Source organism: Geospiza fortis, unplaced genomic scaffold (assembly GCF_000277835.1).
Source record: "Geospiza fortis unplaced genomic scaffold, GeoFor_1.0 scaffold72, whole genome shotgun sequence".
In the NCBI taxonomy this organism is placed as follows: domain Eukaryota; kingdom Metazoa; phylum Chordata; class Aves; order Passeriformes; family Thraupidae; genus Geospiza; species Geospiza fortis.
This window is the reverse complement of record NW_005054338.1, coordinates 4,040,675-4,064,251: the sequence shown is the minus strand read 5'-3', so window position 1 is coordinate 4,064,251 and position 23,577 is coordinate 4,040,675. Positions and strand designations below refer to the sequence as shown.

The window sequence follows — 23,577 nt, the reverse complement described above, 5'->3', positions numbered from 1 at the left end:
TCAAATAGGAGATGAGAAGAATATTTCTAGATTTTTCTTCAGCTCATAATGATTCCTAGAACTTTTTTCCAGACATATGTCTAGGTGGAAACAAATTTTAAACACTGCAATACAAAGATCCTGTTCTTTTATTTAAGAGCTATACAACAGTAAGGGGTTTTTGCTCAGCTTTAGAGCAAGAATTTACAAGGCCAATACTCTCCTTGATTTATACAGTGTCCTGCTACACTTTCTGGGCAGAATGAATGTGCAATAAGAACCATGACAATGTAATAGGGTGGACCAGAAATATCCATCCTTTGACTAGGAGATGATATTTGGCTTTTTTTTTTTTTTAATAAGCTTTTTATTCTCAATTCTGAATTATTTTTCTTGTTGATATGTGAGCTATAAAGCTCAAGAAGCTGTAAATCATAAGAAAAGCCCTTCAAACCACAATTAGTTGCTCTGTAAATATCCTCCAGACATTTTTTTCCCCAACCTTTCTTTCTTACCATAAGTTTTTAAAAGACCTTCAGTAATGTACTAAATTTTGACTGCCTACATGTTGCAGCCACCATTGCAAGGAGAGCTGTAAAGTAAATCGTGAAATAGCAGCTTCATTGTCTATTTTTTTCCATGAAATTTGTGTTATTTTATTTTTGAAGTTTCTGGTTGGGATTTCTCTTAGATGGAAGGCCCTAAACTACTGAATTTTTATTTTCTTTTCTGCAGATAGTATATGATTTGAAACTATTGACATATTTTGCAGGATTTTTCTGATATTTAAAGTTTTCCTCTAGAACACTAGTGATACTTAATTCCCCAGTGTTAGACTTTCTGCAGCTTTCCAGCATCTGGAACAAGCTCAGGCTGCTATTAAATTGGGTCTGCCATCTTCAAACAGTGTGAGCACAATCAGCATTTAGTAAAATAAACATGGCCCCATTATTTCTTAATGCCTTGCTTAACAGCTTTAAGATTAGACCACGTCCCCCATGCTCCCAGTAGGCAGCACTTTAACAGTGAGTAATATTTCTGTCTGCCGTAGTCAAGTAATCCCAAATGTAAGTAATTTACAGACTGGCATTAGGGACTGTTACAAGAGACATATTGTAATATGTCACTGAAAATCAGCCTGCCTCTGCACATTTGATCAACAGCCAGATGGAGGCTTTTATCACATTTATTTAATCTGAAATATACATAGTAATTACAGTGGACCTCTGGATTCTCGGTCCTCGTCGCTGTCTCAGGAGAAGGTAGGAAATGAATCTGTCAGCTGCAGGCTGGTGGGGATGTGACCCCCTTGGTAGAATCTGTGTGTGTTACAGCTAGTGCTGCTGACAGTGGAGATCATGCTGCTGGAAATTAATGTGTGTTGCCAAGTTAAAAAGAAAAAAAAAAAGCCCATAAACCAAAGACTGTGTAACTTTATTTTTTTATTAATACAGAAAGCCTTTAGTAAAGCAAAGACCAATGTTACTCTTAGCAAACCCATTACCAATCGATGGCTTTAAGAGCAAACAATCTCTTACTAATAGCTGGATGGTATTTAACTTAAAGGCATCAGAAAACAACAGGCTTAATGTTCCCAGAGGAGAATTTGGTTAAGATATTGAATTCCATCAAGCATGTCATTATTAAAAGGGGAAAATATTGTTGTTTCCATTAGTACAGGGTTGGCATATAAAGAACGGATAGCATTCAATTAAACCACAAGGAAAAAATTCAAACAAATTGAAGATAGATTTATCTCTTGGGCAGGAACTTCACAAATGGATGTTGCTATTGTCACAACGAATTTTATAAGATTTTGTGCCCTAATTAGAGGAGCTATAGAAGATGCCTCACATATTAATGGTGGTGCTGACCTTATAAATAATTTACCCCTCATTCCTGTTACTCTGTGCATTACAGCAGGCTATCTCTGCTAATGTCTCTCACATCTCTCTTTCTGAGATGAGCTGGATCAGTCAACAACCACTTTTGGATCAGTTACTACCCCTAACCACAAGTATGCATGGCTAATCTGGAGATACATTGACAGATAAAATATACTATTAACTGTCAAAGAGGCTCTTCTATTATAGTTACTCTCACTGAGTAGTCCCATGACAGATTAAATTGCTGTTCAGCCTGAATAAGGTGTCAGATTCTGGCTGTAAGTGGCTGGTTTACTGGGGTGTTTTGATGTCATTATAGGCTTATAATTAGTCTAATCTGATTTGGTAAGGAAAAAATTAGTATGACAAGCATAAAGAATTCATTTGAACAATAGGTTTTCTTCCACTACAGAACTAAGTTTTAATTAGAGCTGTTCTTCAATTAAATTAAATCTGCCCTTCTTGGTTTTAAAACTCTCATGAACATATTCAGTACAATGTACCTTGTACAATTGTGAATCTGTTGCTGCCTCTCTGATCTTTACCCATCCTTACTTGTTCTCAACTAACTTTACATGTGTGGCTCTGCCTTACTGATGACAAAACTTCTCCTCCCCAGCTTCTGCCATCAGGATCAGCTTTGTCTCTCACTACTGATCCTCCCCATCCATTTGTTTCATGCCATTTCTTGACTGAAAGTGTGTCATTCTCCCACTGCTTACTTGTGGTGGTATTTATTATTTGAGCTCTGCAGTGATGCTGATTAGCTCTGAGAAGCAATCAGTGAGGGGGTTTGTGTAACAGCATGGAAAACAAGGTGGCAGAAAAGCCACAGTGGAAATATTTATGCCACTTTCCAGTGGGCTTTAGCTCTTGGGGCTTCCTTCAGTTATAGGAGGAAGCTTTGAGTGATCCCTTCGGCGCTTTGAATGATCACTCTCCCAGCAATCTCCCCCTAATTCCTAATGTGTATTATGGTGATAATGAGTTGCTTTCTCCTGAAATGTGAATGCTAAGACTGCCAGAGACCATGTGAGTCTGGCCCCAGCCCCTGTGATGGCAGCCAGCAGCAGATGCCCACGCTCAGCCCGCTCTACGGAGCACAGGTGCCACGCTCCCTTCCCACACGTCCTGGTCATGTTTTCTCCAGCAGATCAAAGTCTGTGGGAAGTGACCAAAAGCCACAGATTAAAGATACTCCAAGAAAGGGAGAAGAAACTGGCATCTCCAGTTTCTGTATTAATGAGAGAATGGTTTATTATTTATATAAATAATTAACTTCTGGCAAAAGGAAAAGGAGCTGTGTGCACACTAACTCCATCTGGTCTCTGGTCTTTTTTGACAAAGAAAACCAAAAGCAGGGATCTTCCTATATTAATTGATGGAAAGTCATCAAAAGAAAGATGATACTTCTGAAATGTGTTTTTTTCTCCCAAAGTAGGAAGTTATGATTCTCATTTTTCTAGATAGAGGTAGGTTCTTCTTTGTTCTTTTTTTTGTTTTTTTTTGTTTTGTTTTAAGAATCTAATAGGTGGTTGTTTCCAAAGTTCAATCTTTTTTTACTGCAATGAAGGCATTCTGGAGCTTCACAAGAAAATGGAAATTAAAATGCTGGAACAATTGACTCATTCAACTTAACAGGGAAATTTTCATGTCATCTGTGCCAGTTGTCTCTTTTCCTACAGCCTACAGAAGTTATAGCTGGATGGACAAGTATTTCTTCAAACCCAGAATTGACTTAATTATCCTCTACAGAAAATAAGAGGAAGGCAAAACATTGCAGATTTCAGTTCTTTTTTTCCTAATACAAAGTCTGAAGCAATTAATGAGTTTATTGACAGCCAAAAATATAATGTTGTCAATAAGAAAAGTCTTTTATGTGCTCTAATTAGAGGAACTGTTCCCTTCAAGAAACTGGAGCTTTTACAGCAGCATTAAGGAAAAAAAAGAGAAAGGAAAAAAGAATTTTTAAAAAAAAGTGTCAATGACACAGGCACAAAATATGGAACAAGGCTCTAAGGACCCTGAAAAATATTGCTAAACTTTTCATCTTAATGTTGTAGGTATACAGCTCTCTTCTAAGCATTAAAATAAAATACATTTGCAAAATAAATAGGTATGGGTAGTGCTTTTATTCACTTTGACAAGGGCTACCTGCTCACAAATATATATCAGGACACATTTGCATTTTTCTGTCTACTGAAAGAAGTCTTGCCTTCATGAGAACAACAGGAGCTCTTCGAAAGGAGCTGTGGTTTCAGCTGCTGAAATATTGTGTGGGGCTTTTATCTTTCTGGGACATAGGCTCTTCTTAATAGCAATGTATATAAAATTCAGTACTGTGGAAAAAAAAAAAACAGAGGCAAAATGGGCCAAATGTACAGTAGCATGAGAAGAAAAGGCTATCAATTCCTTTGAAGGTTTACAAGTATTTTTTTCTGCCTGTCTTTGCTATGGTTGATGATGTTCTAGTATTAAAATAGCAGTTTATATGTGCTGTATATTAGTACAATGTTTTGTTCTTCTTTGCTTCAGGCACTGAAGGATAAAGAAGCTTGTCACATATTTTAAGTTTGGAATTGGTTAATAACAGAATGCATTTTCAACAAATTTCACAACCAGCCCCTTTGGGCAGCTACTCTTTGCAATTTAAATGAAGGTGCAGAAAGTTTCTTTCTTTTCCCTCTTAACAATAGTTTCACAAGTTTGGCGTACATGTACTTTAGTGGTTAGTAGTATATTACAAAAAGAGATTAAAAACACCAGTTTCAGCCTTCCAGGCCATGCAAGAGAAATTGAACTCTGAGGTGCCCAAATTAAGATACTAAAATGGGTAAATTCTAACTTACCAGCATTTATCACAGACAGCACTTCTGCCACTTTTCCTAAGGCAAATACCTTGTCAGCTATCACTTCAGTCTAACCTTCTAACCATAACGTGGTGCAATTCCCACTTTAGTCTTTTTTCCTGCTGTTGTAAAACCAGATCTTTGAGGTTCTGTTTTGAGGTTTTTGTTTCAAGGTTTTTGGTTTGGGGGTTTTTTACCTTGTTTATTTTGATTTTTCTTAAGTTTCACCTTTTCTTCCCCCTCAAACTTGCTTTGGTGGGACAATTAAAAATTTTATGAACCCTATGGCTAAATCTTGGCAATGACATTAGTCTGAACATATTTCAGAACCCAAGTTTGTGCCATAAGCTGCAGAAAGAAATCTTCTCTGGTTTCCATGAGATTGTGCCTTGTGGCTTTTTAACTGAATTATGGAAATACTGCAGTGTGAGCTGAGACAAGAAGGAAGAGAGGCACGAAGGTTGGGCTTTGGGGAAAGGAGAAAAAGGTGAGGAACAAGGCTCAGAGGTTATAAATGCCACCTAGCCATGTGAAAACTTCAAACAGGATCTGTGCCACTGGACACCAAAGTATTTGCAATGGAGAGAAACCTCTAATGAAAAATTGATTCTTGGCCAGAGATTTTCAGGGAAGCTTTTGTCTCTATTAGAGCTTTTATAAAGGCATCCTTCCTACACATTGTCTGATATCTAATAAGCTCTGAGCCCCTGCTGCAGCCTGTCCTCTCAGGTTAGTTATAAGAAAACAAGACTCTTAAGTTCTTTACTATCTCTTAAAACTTGTTGTAATGGAACCACATTTCATAAGTAATTTGAACAGAGTGAAAGAGAATATTCACACAAGCTTGGGAAATTAAGCTGATACGAAGAAAAAATTCACTGGGGAATATTTTTTAATGTAATTTACATTCACTGATGGACTTCAGAAATCCTCTAACAACTCTCCCCCCATAGCTGTTGCAGTTTGGTCTCTGCTGGTTAGGACACTCCAAAGCAGGTTTAAATATCTCATGATTTGAGGCTCCTTGCTAGATTTTCTCCAAAAATCTTCACAGTCTCCCACCACTCATTTTCACGCTCACCTGCACTGTTTCAACAGCCTTTCAAATAAGACAGAGCTGTTTATTTAATATTTGTACTTTTTGGGGTTTCCCACCCTAAAATGCACCTTGCTTTACTGATCTGACTTGAGCAATGCCCTTAAATCAATAGTTTTTTGTAAAAATATGAAATATTTGTGAGTTGTACTGAGGGTTATAACAAGTCCCTGAATATGGAGAAATAATCAGCAGTCATTTTAAGGGATTTTTCTGCCATATAAATTGTAACACAAAGCCATGCCACAGGAGCCCTTATTGGAGCAATTCTACTTTGCAGCAGCATTTGATTATTCATTAAATCAGTAAAAGTGACTGTAGGCTGGTGGTTTCAGTACTTCTGTGAGAAATGGGACAGCCCTTTCTTTTCCCAGCCTTAAGGAACAGTAATTTATGAATTATACATGTACTTAATAACTCTTCGCTTTGTGAATGCTATTAAAGCTCCACAGCAAATTAGGATATTTCCAATTTTTCGTATGGTAGAAATGGTCAAAACAAATTATTATTTTGGATGCCTCAAAACCTAGGTCATCTCATGCTCAGAGTGATTTTTTTAAAACTTCACCATATGAGCCAAAAATACCTATTGATAAAGTCCTGCAAAAGAGAGCGCTACTTGAGCACATATTTCCCAAAATATGCCATTTCAGCATTCACAAATGTGCTTGTTTTGCCTTTGCTCAGGAAAGGGTTATCTGACCCTTTCCTGCAGCCTGCTCAGTCAAGTCAACTCTGCATAAATAAGAAGGAAACTTATGCATGAAGAAACTGAAATTAGGTGAATAATTAACATACACTTTATGCAAAAGCATGAAAAACTATTCCAAAAATTCTCTGCATAACTAAAGTGTGAATTCATATTAAAATATTCTACATTGAAACTTTGTCAGCCGGTCATAAAAAGCACATATCGAGTTATTTATTGGGTCTAAGGTTTATCTGATGTGTTTCATCTCTTAAAAAATGAGGCTTTTTTTCCCCCTCTTAGTCATTTTAAGAGTGATATTTAATTTAAATGTGTGTTTTTTAATTTAAGTGTATTCACAGTTTGTGGACAGTAACAGGGAAACCCCAAAAGCTGAAAATGGGTAAATTTTCACATCATTGGCAATCAGTATTTTGAAGAAGCTTTCTGAATTTAGGCGGGGGAGGCGGGGGGTGGAAAGAGCAAATAAGAGAGTGCAGTGAGGTTTTGTGTCATTATGTTTTTATAATATTTTCTTCATTTTATCAAAGGATAACTGATCTCTGATGATCTAGTCTGATTGCAAACTTGTAATTCCACTGTTTCAGGCCATGGGTACTGTAGCTGCCTGTCCTCATGCAGTAAAAACCAGGTTGTATTAAAACAGTAACAATATAATCTTTTTTTCCTCTTCTTTTCTATAGAAACAGCTGAATTATAAGTATTTATTGCAGAGTTGCATAGCTAATATTTCATTTGCTGGAGTTGTGTGTATGGCAGGGTAGGATTTACTTGGTAAAGTCCATGAAGCTTAACATGTGAATCTTAAAATAATCTGAATAGTATTCTGCTTTTTGGAAAGCAGACTGTGGAGTGGTCAGTGATTTCAGAAACTTTATTGGCAGCTGCTAAGACTTGTGCCCAGAACACTTGAATGATTATGCACATTCACTGTATAAATACCTAAAATACAAAAAAATCTAACTTCTAAATCCCTGTATTTCTGTCTTTCAGATGCTGCTTGGGCACATTTTGAAATAGTAATTATTTATATCATGATAGAGAGCCTCACATCTATAATTCACTCAGGGGGCTTAGGTCATTTCATGAAAGGCAAAAGTATAGTGCATTACTCTGTATGCATAATGTAGAGCATGTTTATATTTAATGCTAGCATTATTTTTCTATGAGGAGAGACTATTCATGAGGTATGCTTCCTATTCAGAATATTGTTTATGTTATGCAGATTTGCATTTTGAGATGGAAAAAAGGTTTGTTTCCCAAGAAAATGTTGGCCATTTTAAAGAATCTTTCTTTATTTCCTTTGTTTCCACCTTTTCCTTTCTCTCCTTCATTTCCTTTTTCCTTTTCAACAAAGGAATTGTTCACTGGTAATATAGTAGTAATAGGTTATGTATAAGTTTTTGGGGTTTTCTCTGGACAAACTTCTCTAGCAATACCAACCAATCTAATCTGGCTTTGATAGCGAGGTTGAAATTAGAGTGAAAAATATGCTGCTACTTTTGCAGTCCAATGAATATCTACATTAATTTTAATGTTTAAAAAAAAATCAACCTATAGCAGTATTAGAATCTCATTAATCCACAGAAATAGGTGGAAACCTTGTGTTGAGGCTGGTTTTGGGTCACTTCCTGTAGTCACAGCAGGTGTGTCAGAGGAGGAGTGAGTCACTCTGAGGAGGATAAAAACACAGAGATCTATTTATCTCAGTGTATTGTGAGGATTTTTATCTGTAATGTTTATTACAGCTCACAGAGGACATGCGTTTTAAGTCTGGGTATTGAGCTAAGGCTGTGCGCTTCAATCAGCTTTGCAAAAATGCCTGTAGATAAAGTTCTGTGCTAACCCTTCTCTGGATTATGCCCTGCATCAGGAAGTATATTATCCCTTAAAAGATCTCCTTTTATTCTTCACTGTTACTGGCAGCACACCAGCAGGAGCCAGTTTTTAGTGGGAAAACACATTCATGCTGCTCCTGTCCCAGTGCTGCCAAAGAGCATCTCCTGCAGGTCACACACAAGGCTTGGGGACCTGGGTGGTCCTCAGAGTCCAAATGGGTCCTGCCCTTTTGCTGCAGGGAGGAGCTTTACTCAATGTTGCCACAGGCAGCACAAAAGGAGGAATCTTCTAGATGGCTCAAGCAGGCTGACGTTCCTGCAGCAAGCTGTCACCCTCCATCTTCTCAAGCAAGCAGCCACGTCCTCCTTGCTCTGCTCAAAAAACAGAGCCCCTGCAAGGCAAGGGAGAGGAAGGCTGAATGCTCCAAGCTCATACTTTTGGAAGCCAATGCTTCAGCACTCTTGCTTTCCCCTGTGAGTCTGCTGGTGCACAGGATTTGGGATCAGGTTTAATGACTAAAATGGAACCTATGTCCTGCTGGGCTGGTGATGTGTACTCAGCGTGGTGCCACCACCAGCAGCACCATGCCAGGAGGATGTGGAGGTGGAAGAGGATGCAGGAGAGCTTATAAGGTGTTTCTAGCTTTTTTGAGGGTAAATGCCTATTATTTATGATCATATCCACAGAAGTGCTATGACCAGCTTCCCCAAAGTCCTTGTGGCAGCCAGAAGAGAAAGGTGTGGGAGCTTGGAAAGCCAGCAATAAGTGACAAAGTCCTGCCTGATGAGTCCAGTGACTGTTAGGAGCAGAACCAAATCTGTACCGGTGGCAACAACACTCTGCTCCAGCAAGCATGAAAATGTAGTTGCAGAATGCGTCACATCTTGCAAAAGGAAGGGAAAACAGGATTATTTTATTTCATCTATGGAACATTATATACATGTGCATTTGTAGATCTTGAAGTTATAGAATGGCTTGAGTAGGAAGGGACCTTAAAGATCATCTAGTTCCATGGGCAGGGACACCTTCCACTAGACCAGGTTGCTCAGAGCCCCATCCAGCCTGGTCTTGAACACTTCCAGGGATGGGGCAGTCACAGCTTCTCTGGGCAACCTGTGCCAGCACCTCACAGCCCCCATAGTGAAAAATTTCTTCCTAAAATCTACTCTAAACCTACTCTTAGTTTGAAGCTATTTCCCCTTGTCCTATCATTACAAACCCTTGTAAATAGTGTCTCTCCATATTTCTTGCAGGCTCCCTTCAGGTATTTGAAGGCCACAATTAGGTCACACAAAAGCCATGTCTTCTCCAGGCTGAACCACCCCAGTGCTCTCAGCCTTGCCTCATAGGAGAGGTGCCCCATCCCTCACATAACTTAGTGGCCTCCTCTGGATTCACTCCAGAGGTCCATGTCCTTCCTGTGCTGGAAACCCCAGAACTGGATGCAGTTCTCCAGATGGGGTCTCAGAAGAGTGGCTCAGAGGGCCAGAATCCCCTCCCTTGGCTTCTGCCCATTGTGCTTTGGGTGCAGCCCAGGACCCATTTGGCTTTCTGGGCTGCAAGAGCACAAGGCCAGCTCACCCACCAGCACCCCCAAGTCCTTCTCAGCCAGACTGCTTTGGATCTGTTCGTCCCCCAGCCTGGAATGAGAACAGGATTTGCCCTGACCTGGGTGCAGCACCAGCATTTAGCCTTGTTACAGTTCATGAGACTCCCATACCAGACATATCCATACATCTTATTGCCATATAGCAATCCTAGTCAGCAGAATGTAATTGTGGTATTATGGAAACACACCTGCTCAGTGTTATCAGAGGCCTTTCTATCATCTTCGCAGATTTGCCCTCTTTTATGTGTAAATGTTGTTCCTGCCTTTCCCTTTTGAAAAACAAAGAAGTTGTTTGCAAACTATTTGAAGAACATAAACAGCTCCTACAAGGGAAATGCCCTTGAAGCAGTGAGAGTGGAATGATTGCAGCATACAGTACATGCTAATAACATCTTCAGAGAATTACTATTACTTCATAGCAGAGGCATTTTCATTATAATAGGAACCATGTCATGATCCTCAGATTAAAACTTTGCCTTCTGCATTTATCTGTTGAGTCAACAATCAGGTTTGTTGTTAAAAGCTCTGAAGAATTACTCACCCAAAATTGTGCCATTTCTCGTGATTGTCTCATTGCAACTTTTGTGATGCATTGGGCAATGAAACAGGCAAATGACCAACACAGAAACCTTGAATCTGACAGTATTCCCAGTGCTCTGAGCTGGAGAATGGAACCTGCTGATTCACTCTGCCATTAGCAAATGTGCAGATGACACCAAGTTGTGGGGGAGTGTTGATCTGTTGGAGGGTGGGAGGGCTCTGCAGAGGGACCTGGACAGGCTGGGTGGATGGGCTGAGTAGAACAGCATGAGGTCTCCCAACACCAAAGTGCAAGCTGTGCCAGAGGAGGTTTAAGTTGGACATTGGGAAGAAGTTCTTCAGAGAAAGAGTGATTGGGCATTGGGATGGGCTGGTTAGGGAGGTGGTGGAGTCACCATCCCTGGAGGTGTTAAGTGACTGGATGTGGCACTCAGTACCGTGGACTGCTTGACAAGGAGGTGTCACTTCATTGGTCGGGCTTGACAATCTCAAAGGTCTTTTCCATCCCAGCTGACTCTGTGATTCTGTTATATCTATTACAGCTTGTTGTAATAGATATCACACACTGAGTGTTAATTGAGCATTTGTAGTAAATTCACAAGCTGTTGCTTGAGTCTGAATGCTGAGTTTCAGGTTGCCTCATACCTTTATCTAACCAAATCCATGCAGACTCAGCCATGTGCAGAGGAACTTGGCACGGCTGCACTTTATCTGCCTTTTTATTTCTGGTGCAAGAGGGTAGGAATGAGAGGAAGACAACATATAAGGGTTCCCCACTGAGAATCAATTCTATAAATTATGTATTATGCAGACACTATTCTGCTGATGCTATCCGATCCCCAATTCTCACTTCCTTGTTTTTCCTTCTATAAATAGCTGTGGCCAGGTTTTCAGTTGTAAAGTGACTAGGACAAAGCTAGGAACCTTTTTCATTTAATAACCTCTGCCAAAGAAGAATAGGGTAATATTTTTCATAACTGTGATGTCCTCAGGGTTTTAACAATCTGGGAATACAAGCAGCACTGAGCTGTTGATAAGATACTGGGAGTAAAAGTGGGAATAACGGTGCTGAATACTAAAGAGTGAAATGCCCTATTTTCAGGATGATCACTATAAAACTTGGTATTGTGAATTTTTCTGTCTTTTTTTTTTCTCACCGTAGAGCCACTTTTGCTTTTTTGTCTTTCCCTCTAGATCCAAATGCTTTGGCTGGACAGACTGGACCTGATCACGCTCTTATAGGAGGAATAGTGGCTGTAGTTGTCTTTGTAACACTATGTTCTATAATTCTCCTTGGTCGGTACCTGGCAAGACATAAAGGTAGGACGCATTTAGTGGAAGTTCAGTCACTCTTGGAAGTAAGGCACGATTTCACCTGGGAGTGCCATTCCCTTTCACCTTCCCCCCCTCTGCTAAATGATTAGAACAAAAAATAGTTCTCAGTCTAGTCACAAGTGAAGTCCCTGTGAATTTTCACCAGTTTTCCTGTGGGCTGGCAAAGGCAAAGGATGTGGAGATAGTGCATGCCCAAGGTCATCTTATATGTCAGTGATTTAGGGAGGCTGAGGGGTAAGATTTCCCCTTGGTTTTGGATCTTAACTCCTGATACTTGATTACATGTTCTCATCATGTTCTCATAGTTTTAACTACCATATCAGTTCAGCAGAATATATATGCATTGAGTGAACAAAATTTACATTTTGATGGATTTTGCTAATATTTCAAGTATATGTTTAAAAGATAAAATCAGAATCCAGTAGTGAGTTTTAAATCAGTTTATCCATGATCCTGCTGGAATAAGGGGTTGATTCCTGGGGCTAGCTTTACTTTATTCTGTGTTTTTCCCTTAATAATTCTGGTCCCTTCCTTTTCAGTCCCCTCTGCCACTAAAGATAGCAGGAATGGAGTGGCACTGAGTTTTGACTTCTCTGTGGTTTGATTTTGACCTAGTTAGTTCCAAAATCATGCCGTGAGATTTAAGCTTTGTACAGCTTGTAGGCCTATTGCTAAAACTCAGCTGATTCCCTTTCCATAGCCCTAAAAAAAAAAGAAAATAAGAGAGGATGAGTGTTGGTATTAATTCATTAACTCTCATTTTAGATAGGATAATCATATTCCTAGCAAACATAAATTGATAAAAAACATCTTTATTTAATTATACTACCTGGGACAAAATAAGAATTTTTTTAATGAGCCAGTGAAAGTGTGATTCTTTTGTTTTACTTTCCTGAATGAACAGTTGTACATCTCATGCCAGCATAAATAATGATTTTCACAAAGGGAAATTTGACTATTGTACACATTTCTTCTTTTCATTCATTCATTTCCAGAGTATAAAAAGAGTTGTGATAGTATGATATGATTTGGTTCAGTTAATAAAACTGCCTCAATTTTGTAATTCTTGGAACCTACTATGATACAATTCTGTAAAATTAAAGCATAGATACAATCAATATAAAACAGAAATACAAATGATCAGTGGCCATAAAAAAAAGCACTTTTACAAATCTCTCGTTCTTCAAAATTGCTTTGTTTTTGATAGATAGCTATTTCATGAAATAACCAAGATTTTATCACTTATTCTATAATTGAAAAATATATTGCATATTACTGCAGTTAGAGTAATATGGAGTGGAGTAATAAAGTGGAGTTTTATTAAAATATTTCCTTAATTTCTTGTGGATATACTATAGTTTGTATATATGCCTTTACTAGTGTAAGTATCAGTGTAAATATTTCTTAAGCAAATTAGAAAGTTGAGCACATCTTTATGATGCGTACTAAAAACTGTGTAAAAATATTTTTCATTAATTGAAAAATTGGAGTACATCGTTTGAAATGTACTTCCTATAATGCAGTGTAAAAAAAAACCCTAATCATTCTCTTTTTCTTTTCTTTTCTCTCGTACTGATTCCTACAGGAACATATTTAACAAATGAAGCAAAAGGAGCTGAAGATGCACCTGATGCCGACACAGCCATTATCAATGCAGAAGGCAGCCAAGTCAATGCAGAGGAGAAAAAAGAGTATTTCATTTAGATGCAGAGCTAGAATCTTGGAGTTTTACTTATCAGGCTGACTGCTGGAGAAAACTGGCTATCATTTCTCAGAATTCATTTCTGCCATCTTCTGCTATCTTTATTAACTCACATACCTGCTATAAGTAGCCAGTTTATGCCAACAATCAGCTGTTGACAACATCATTCTATAGTTACAGTATCATGCATAAAACAGGACATTTCTTACTGCCTAAAAATCATATCCACTGCTCTCTTAACATACAGTGCTTGAATATACAGCCTTAACAATGTTAATCATCATCTTAATCCAAGTTTTCTACATATTTAAGTGTTATGCAGCTTTCTTTTCCAGTTTTCTTTTATCATGTCCCTATTAGTATGTCATAGAACAAAATTCATAACAAGTACTATTAGGTAAGGTCCTAATTTACTTACAGAAAATGTTAAGTCTAAGATTAGAGGTTTACAAAGAATATTTTATACCTGTCTCTCTATAATTCAAAAAGCAACTTGTTTTTAAACATATGCCCTTGGAAACACAAATTGATATCTGTTTAGTATAGTTTCTCATATGTTTGGATTTGGTGGGAAAAAAGATCAGTCCAGTGAATTTTTTTGGGGTGTTTTGCTTTGTTTTGTTATGATTTAAATGGTACCTTCACAACAGTGCCATGGTTCAGTGGTAAAAACATGTGAGTAGCTATACAGATTCTGCAAAATTAGGTAATAGAGCTTCTTTTGAAACAATTTGTCCTGCCCTTTTACTGGCTTTTGGGATCACGAAGATTAGAGAACTTTCTGAGTAATTTATGTTTTTATAATTTATTTGCTAAACATGAACTCACCTGCCTACTCAAATTTGATGTGTTCATGGGGCACAATTGCAAGGCATTTTAGTATCTGTATATAGTGCATATAATAAATTCAATTAAACATTATTTGATACATATTCAACTTTTTTGGCGGTAGCTAAGTCAGTCACAAGTAAGCATTTTCTAATGTCCATTATATCCCTTTAGATATGACTCAAAATCAATATTCTGAGTAGATAACATGTGTTAGTATTTTTTTGTCTGTATGTCCTAGCACTGTTCAGCAGCAAACTTTTCTAGTTCTTGTTAATTTTTCTTTGTTATACAATGGAAGCACAATGTTATATGGAAAGGTAGTTTTAAGCTAACAACCAGTGCACAGCCTCAGGTTTTAAATTACAACCACATTTGATTACTATCCTTAAAAAGTACTATTGAGTTGCTAAAATTCTCAATTTTAATTTGGCAGTTCCAGAGCTGCTTCTCTATGTTGGTTTGCCAAAAAAAAAACAAAACAAAAAAAACCTTAAAAAAACAAAAAAAAAAGGAAAAAAAAAAGAAAAAATAGAAGTGTTAAAACAAAAGATATATGTTTTGTGTATACAGTAAATGGACTAATTCTTTATATTAAATTCCTGTCTATGCATTTTGTGAGGTACAAACTTATGTCACCGTGAATGATAGAGAATTCCTGCCATGCTTTTAGCTCCACAGTGAAGGTCTCTGTTTGGATTATTTCTGATTTTTTTTTTTTTTTGTGTAATTGACAGCTGAAAAATCACATGCTCTTAAATATGACAACAAAACACTGTAAGCCCATCGGCTTATTTCCTCTTCCAATGAAAAGAAAAGGTTGCCATAACAGGTCTTGGAAATGATTCTACACTGGAAAACGCAAGTTAAGTCTAGTTGGAGCTCTCTTTGCTCCTGTGTTTTGCACCTTTGACAAAAGAAGTATTTCTCTCTGGTTGATGTGTTTGTGAAGCATAAAAGCATGATGGTCTGCTATAAAGGACTTTCTCCTGGGATTTTATTTTTGTGTGGGGAAGGGAGAATTTGGAATAAGACATCATGTGGTATGGTAAAATGGAAGATAAAGGTGCTGTGACAGATTATTTATCAGAAGAATATAAACCTTTTAAGGACAATATTAGAGTATTTTAATTGTTTTTGTTGAAGCATCTATCTTGTTACTTTCTAAGAAAAAAGGGTGACGTCAATCAAAGCAGCACTTTTTTTCAAAATATACAGACATAAATAATATGATGTGGTTGAGTGTTAACATAATAAATCATATACAGTATGACATTTTAAAGAAATAAGTCTGCATTGATGTGATTGCATGCTTGTTTTTACAGTTTCACTCCATACCCATCTGTGGAAAAATGCAATAATATGTTAATATAATATGGTAGTTTGAGAGAACCAGGTAGGTGCTACTAGACACATTGAAAACTAGTATAGGTTTACAAGATATTCATGTCTTTCAAAACATAAACATGTAAAAGGCTGGCAAAGGAAGTCATTCAGTTTAATACCAAAAATATGGGTTCTTGTCACAGCAGCAAGTTACATTAGCTGTAGTAAAGTATCAAAGTTTTATTTCAGGACCTGGGGCCCAGTTCAACAAAGCTTTTAAGCTCATAGTCAGCTTCAGGCATCAGAGGAGTTCCCTTGGAGTATAAGGCACTGTTCATATGCTTAAAAACCAAGTGCTTCCCTGGATGAGGGCCTTATTTGCTCCAGTGGAATTCCCCACCAGCGTGGTGTTTACGCCTTTCTTCATCCTTCCTAACTCCAGCTCGCTTGAATAGTAGGGTTGTTACTTGAACCATTACCCAGCCAAAGTCAGGCAGGGCCTTCAAAAGCAGGATTGGACTTGTGGTAACCATTTCAAACCATATTCTCCAGTGGCATACAGACAGCATTTCAACTTGGCAAAAAACCAGATATAAACTGTACTGTTAAGACAGGTTGGTTTGTTTGGTTTTTTTTTTCATTGGCTTTCAATTAAAACTGCTCACACATGCTCATTTTTAACCCATTTGATCTTCCATTGTCTTGCACCTGGTGATGTCACTTGCAGCTGTGCACAGCAGGTGTGAAAAGCCCCACACAGAGCGTTCTACCTGGATAGCACTTTGCAGGCCTGTCTGCTCTTCACGGGTTCAAATTACTACACTGGGTGTAAAGAGGCATCCCTCTTTTCTGTCAGCAGAGTCATGGCTCAACACTAATGACATCAAGTAGGCTAAAAGTCAGTTGTCCATTCCTTTTGCCCAAGTTCCCATTCTGAAAAGAAAGAAGAAAAGTTCTGATGATGGTGTGAGACACCAGCGAGTGTGTAAAAAGGAGGCTCTGAATGGGAACCACCTTCACTAAAATGTATGTGACATCCTCTCCCTCACTCACTTGCAGAGTAGTTTTCTCCAGACCAGGTAGCTAGTTTCTGCCAGTGTACTGTTTACAGTGTCGATTGCTGATTATTTTTAAACTTTTTGATGTAGACTTTAATTTTTTTGTTGGTTTTTTTTAATGCTTCAAGAACATTCTCATGATTTGAACAAGAAATCGGTGCATCAGAAGACAAGGGGTGCATCATCCCACACTTTTAGTGTCATCTGACAAACCAAGAGACAGTTTAAGGAACTTGATGTTTAACTTGAGGCTCAGAGTTTAAGCTAGAACATCTCAAAAGAGTTTCCACATTACTTAAGAATGGTTCGTCTTGCACTGAGACTCCTTCTCTAAAGGAACACATGAAGAAAACCAACTTTTCTGAGTGAGACATGAAAGTTAACATCTTGTGTGTTTTCATTGCAGTATAATATATATATAAATATATATATATAGCTATTTCAATGAAAAGAAAGGACAGAATCATCTGTAATTATGTAATTCATGATTGTAACAGCACTGAAGTTACCATGTACGCACATGTACAGTAGCTCTTTCAACAGTTACAGTGTAGTTACATGTAATTCCCTGTAACATAGCAGTTCTAGTGTAATTTAGTGCCACTTATTGTAAAGTGTTACCAAAAGGAAAACGGACTTCTTACCTTTAGAATTCCGTTCCAATTAAAGGTAAGTTTATTAAATTAGCATCATTAAATCTGATATTGCGTTTCTTAATTAAGGAGGTGATTTAAAACTCTCATGTTCACACTGCAGCTTCCCCCCATGGCTTACCCAGACTCCTCCAAATGACTAATCTCTACACTCCTAGGGACTGGTAATCTATGATGAGCATACCAAAAATCCCAGCTACTCCAACTTTAATTGAACAAGCTGTCTAATAAAGAAAAACAGCAACAACAAAAACGATGAGTAATGCTTTTTATTAAGTGGCACAAAGTACACACTAAAAACTATGCAAAAATATAGGTAAAAACAGTGTACTTACATGTAAGTATCTTGTACTTGCTGTGTATGGATATTGGAAAACCATGTAATTATAATATGCATTTTGGTTATTTCAAGCAAAAGGTGACCCCCCAACAGTCACAAGGGAAAAATGGAAGGTACATCTACAAGCAGTGGATATCCTAATGCAATATGTGTAATTCCTCTACTTGCAATGATGACTAATTTATAAATAATACTGCTCCTCAATCTCACCAGCTTTGCTTTCCATTTCTTGGAGCACCATTAAATACCACTGAAACACCTTTAGGCAAAGTAAGACACTGACTCCTCTAATGGCTTTGCTGCCAGCACTCTGAGTGTCTGGCAACACTCTTCTGTAATCTTATTGCTGGCTCAACAGCACAAGTTTCATCTTTTTTTCTGTCCTTAAGGGAGCCTAGTATGTTGAGATGCTGAAATATGCTGCCATATGCCCTGGTATTTTTAGCATGAACAACAGAGAAAGAGAGAGAGAGAGAAAGAGAAAGAGAGCTGCATTCTTCTGACCCCTATTTTGCTGAATCACCTCACCTGGAATTTCCACTGCTTGCTCAGTAACACCAGGTAATCATAAATTGTAAGTACAAAATGCTTCCATTACAGTACAGAGGATGCCCTAAATGATAAAGCTAATGTTTTTGTAAACATGAAGTTTTGTATTGTAGATCTTTTTCCTTCTTGACAATTTTCTGTCATGCCCTTCCAGAAGAAATGCACCAAAAGATAGAAAACATAGAACAGCAAAAGAAGACAAGAATTTTTTGTAGGCCTTCTTGTGGTTGCCATTGCTATCACCCTCCTTTGTGTCCTGTGTAACAGGCAAATAAATGTATTTAGCAACTGCCATTAGCATCATTTCACTCTATACTATTCCTACAATATGACATCTACCTCTTAGTCTAAGTACTAGCTATGAGATATTTGTATACATTTTAAATACTATTGAATCTTTGCTTTAGTCTTGAAATTAAATCACTGTATTATTATTTTTTTTCTGTTAAAAATAGGTAAAAATATTTTCTGGGTTCATAATTCTTGCCCTGTTCTTATTAATTTTGGTATAGTTTTAGCTTTTTAACAGGGCATGATGACACAGCCTCAGCTGGTATAAATCAGCTTCACTCTGTTGCCTTAAATGTGGGCCAATTTACGCTGGCTGGGGATTCATCCCAAGCAGCTTAAAAATAAACTGCTCTAACACATCAATATTTAGTCAGCTCTAGATAATGATTTGCAATCCAACTGCAACACAATTCTTCCAAGACATGCACGTATGAAGAGAAACTTTAAAAAGCACATGCAAGCTTGGGAATTAAATATGCAATATCAACACTGTTGAGATATCCTGACTTGTCTCTCACTTATTTAAACATAAAATTGATAGGGCATGTTTACATTAAAAACACTCAATGCATGGGGAGCAGAGAAGGACTATTGCAAACAGCAGGAGAAAATTAAATTAATAGAGAAGCCTTTGATGTCAACGGAACAGAGTAGAAACTCTTTTGAGTTTAGGACTTCCTACAGAGTTTTTCAGGGTGGACCTAAGGCATCTAAAACACGCGAAAGTTGTTCATTTGGCATTAAGAGAAGCTAGCACAGTTCCTTCTTGCTGTCGAGGAATCCTACCCAGCACTCTGCACTTCTTTTAACTCAGGAGAAAATAAGGGTACAAACATGGTTGAACAGCACACTTCTGTATCACTCCACATCCTCAGGATGCTCCAAGCCTCGTGCGCTTCCAGCAGCCCTTAAGAGAATTCTTCCAGCATCTAGGAATCATCCTGTTGCCAAGCTGTATTCATTTTCTTCAGCAATGTTTAATGTACTCAGAACCAGACAGAAGGTGTGAAGCCAATTTAAGTGAGTCTGCAATTCTAGGGGCTCCCAGAGCCTTGCAGTAGATGGGGAAAAAAATTGAAAAAAAAAAAATTCTTCATGGCTTCTGTATTTACTGTAGGTCTGCCCTCCACATTCTGTGTCTTAAGTCATTTATTCTCTGCTGGGCTAAAAGCAGCCGTCTAATTGGAAAGGAGGAAGGAAAAGTATCTCCTCTGAAAGGAGCAGTCTGTGGTACTATTAAAGAAAAGTTCAAGGGTTTTTGTTTCTTCCCTTTTTTAAGATTTCAGGTGCAAAGCCAAGCCTGTTGGGGTCAGCACTTTAGCACTTTCCCTGTGTTCAGGGTCAAGCCAGCAGTGTTTCATGTGTGAGCTCTGATCTCATGTTTCAGCACAAACTACAGACAGCCTTAGCCTGCCCTTATGCATAGTGCTGAAAATCACCAATGCTATTTTCTTCTAAACATAGTAATTTTCTCAGTCTTGTTCTAAAATGGAATATTGAAGGGTTTTTATAATAGGTGTAAAGGGTGGGAGTTTAAAGTAATAGCTTGTAAATAAGATTGTAAGGATGATCATCAACTCTTTATGTTGATTATAAAGAGGAGGATAGTCTTTAATTGCTGGGCTGGTTTCTTTATCATTTCCTCTTTCTCTCCTTTCTATGCATATTGATTAATGTTAGTAAATATGCAGTTGCACATGTTGTCCTTTTTCAGTGAATGCAGATTTGCTTATACCCCTATATAGCTTTCATAGAAATATGCAAATATAACCTACAGTCATCTGCTTCTGCCAAAACAGTGAGCCAAGAGAGGGAAATCATGGATTACTGGGTTCATATATGTCCTGCTTCCATCAAAATTGAGTACAGTACGCCTATTGATCTCAAAAGAACAAGGCTCGAGTCCTTAATGCACATGTTTGAGTTGCTATTTAGCTCTTTTTCAAAAGAATTATAAAGCAATCCTTGTGCATCCTTTACTTTTAGCCTAGATATTTTATAACTACAAAACCCCTTCAGTTCACCAGGAAGTTTCCTAGAATAAATAATAAGGCATAATTTGTGAAAGCCTATAACAAATTCATCTATTCATGGTCAGTGTAAGTGTATTCTCCTAGTAACTCTGGTGTATTTTGCTCTTACACTGGCAATTTATGGCCCTGAGAAGGATATATTTTAATGGTTCAGAAATACAACCATTAACCTGTAAAAAACAAATAAAATCCATGGGAATTAAACATATTGCACTGATGATGAGACACATGAACTTCATTTTATTTCCTCATTAATAACTTTAAACAGACAAAATGCATATTGTAATGTTGGGTACATGACACTTGCATGTTGCTATGCCTATATACTTACAAAGTATTCAATGTGTACTTGGTGGCGCTTAAAAATGTCATGTACAATTCTTCTAAACATTCTTACAGGGTTCCCATTTGCACTTCATCTTTCAGAAAAGTCTTGTCAGAAAATTGTCTGATGAATATTATTGAAAAAAAATAAAATTTCAATTTTAGTTATCTGTTGGACATTTCTGAATTGTCTATTCATTTGATATATTACCTGGTGCTTGCCAGTTTGGCAGTGGAGTTGATTTAGACCAGTGGCTGTACACACAGACTGTTCACTGAGAAGATTTTGCTGTTTCCAGTGCAATTGTTGCAATCAATCATATTCTTCTTGAAATATTAATTCTGAGATTTTAAACAGTGATCCAAGGAAATAATCTGTGAGACAGAGTTACAAATTCTATTATTTGATTTGATGTTTATATAATATTTATTGTGTGTTGCTTTATAGTTTAGTCTGACTGACAAAGTAGCAACTGTCGGATGCCATCCTCACTGTAGGGGAAACTCATCCTTGTGAAGAGGTCAAGTGATGAAAAGCATTTAAACCTGTGGGACTTAAATGGTGGATTAGCCCTCTTGAAGGAGCTATGGAATTCATGCAAGGTTTTCTGCACCACTTACCATGTTTGAGTTGATGTTGTAAAGGGCAAGAAGGCTGCCAGTCTCAAAGGGAGAGGGACAAATGTCAGAGGGAAGAGGAAATTCTGAGTGTGTCTGTGTTTCTGAAAAAGAAACCAGTCCCAGATTGGTACCCCTGTGCAGAGGATTTACAGTGCTCTTGTACATCTCAGTTTTCCTGTGACCTGAACTAAGCACACATTTGACAAAAGTAGAGTCCTGTTGGATTCAGTGGATTTGTTCTTATCTTTATTGCTGCTTTTCAGTAAACCAAAATATGTGCTCTTCACTGATTTTTAAAGTACAATAAGAAGCTTTTTAAAAATAGCAGCAATACAGATTTTCACTTTTTCCTCAGTCATATGCCCATGATTTTTAAAGCAAAGCATGCTGGAAGTCTACAGTGTACCCAAGTAAAATGACACAATCCAAAAAATTACACAGTCCAGCAAACGATGCATTCCACCCCCTGGATTAATAATTTTCTGCATTCAAGCTGTAATTTTAGTACTGTCCTCATTTCTGTCACCAGCCAAAAATTTACCCAGAGGTAACTGCACTTTGCTCTCTGCCTTTCCCTCGTTGAGAGAAGATTCTTACAGTTATCACTTCAACCTGGTATGTCCCTTACATGGTTCCCTTAAAAAAAGAGTCCTAAATCTGTAAATGCTGTTAAGAGATTTTTATTTCATCAACAGCAAAAAAGCCAGCCCTCTTTTCCACTTTCTGTTGTAATAAACGAGAGTCCCTCTTTCTACGGGTTTTTGGTTTGATTTGGTTTGTGTTTGGTTTGGTTGGTTCTTAGTTTAGAGTTTTGTGGGGTTTTGCTTGTTTGTCTCTTTTCAAAAGGGAGAACAAACAGGCTTTCTTTTAAACTATAAAGGCTGCCTGAAATTACACTGAATACTGAGAATAATTTCATTGAATGCAGAGTCTCTGTACCAGCCTGTCATGGCATCATACACATTAAACACTGATGTGTAGGAGGGGCTCCTTGCCCCTTTTAACAGTCATCAGGCACCTGCATGAGGATACACAGAGATTTTCAAAAGTAATGTTACAGAGGAACACTTGGCCCAGCCCCTTTGGTAAGTGTAAGGTAAAGGTAAGTGCAATTAGTGAAATTCAGAGATAATTAAGTGGGGATAATGATGATGATTCCTTGCTTGACAAAGAGTCATAGTGTGCTGCCTTCTGGTCCTGCTCCAAGCACTTGGCAACATCCTGAGCCACGGGAGGGCACTTTTGATTATCTCTGGGCTCCTTGCTTGCCCTAGCTCTTCCTCCTGCTGAGTTTGCAGCAATAGCTTCTCTGCTGCTCAGGGCTAAGAGCTGGGGCCTTATTGATTCTGCAAGCTGCACACAGGAAGAAAAGAAGACAAGAGAGTGTTTTTAAGCAAGCCGGAAAGATTTTTTAGAAAGAGGTCTGTCCTTTATTCTGTGGCAACTTACAGGAAATTAGCACTGATGTCAGCTGGTGAGGATAGCAAGCATCCCTGCTTGGAGTGTTGAGGGGGAGAACATCCCCTGGGCCCTGCCAGCTGGGTGGAGGGGAGAGGGAGCAGAGAGAGGAGGAAAACTGCACATGCCAGGAACATGGGAGGCAATTTTGTCTCTCTCTGGTAGTAGGACCAAAGGGGGAGCCTGTGGCTTTTCTTTTCAGGCTGTATTCATGGCTAGAGGTGCAAAAAGAAACTGATCCAACCAGGAGATTTGCAAAGCCACTGAACAGCAAGAAACATTTCAAATGCTGATGCCATCGCCTGGCAAGCAAGCAGTGCTTCCCACTTCAAGGACTTTGAGTTGATTGAACTTAGAGACTTAGGTGGGAATTTACAAAAGACAAAGAAAAGAAAAGAAAATAAAAGAAGAAGAGAGGAGAAAATCAGAATTGGAACCTTGACAGATAAGGTTGGACAGAAAATGCAAGCAACAGAAAATAATACCATTTGCCAGGGCTTTTAGTCCTGTATCAAGGCATTAGCCAGCCCTGTCTCAGGACAAATAAAATAT

At 38.0% G+C, this 23,577-nt stretch overlaps 1 protein-coding gene across 2 annotated transcripts in view; it reads left to right on the top strand.

The window, feature by feature from the left end:
- Positions 1 to 21,114, top strand: part of CADM2 (cell adhesion molecule 2) — a 115,037-nt gene extending 93,923 nt beyond the window's left edge. For both annotated transcript variants that reach the window (XM_005422370.2, XM_005422371.2), the window contains 2 exons: positions 11,702 to 11,827; positions 13,428 to 21,114. In XM_005422370.2, coding sequence (XP_005422427.1) covers positions 11,702 to 11,827; positions 13,428 to 13,546 — 245 coding nt within the window. In that variant the 3' untranslated portion in view covers positions 13,547 to 21,114. The remainder of the gene's footprint in view (positions 1 to 11,701; positions 11,828 to 13,427) is intronic.
- Positions 21,115 to 23,577: the final 2,463 nt, after the last annotated feature.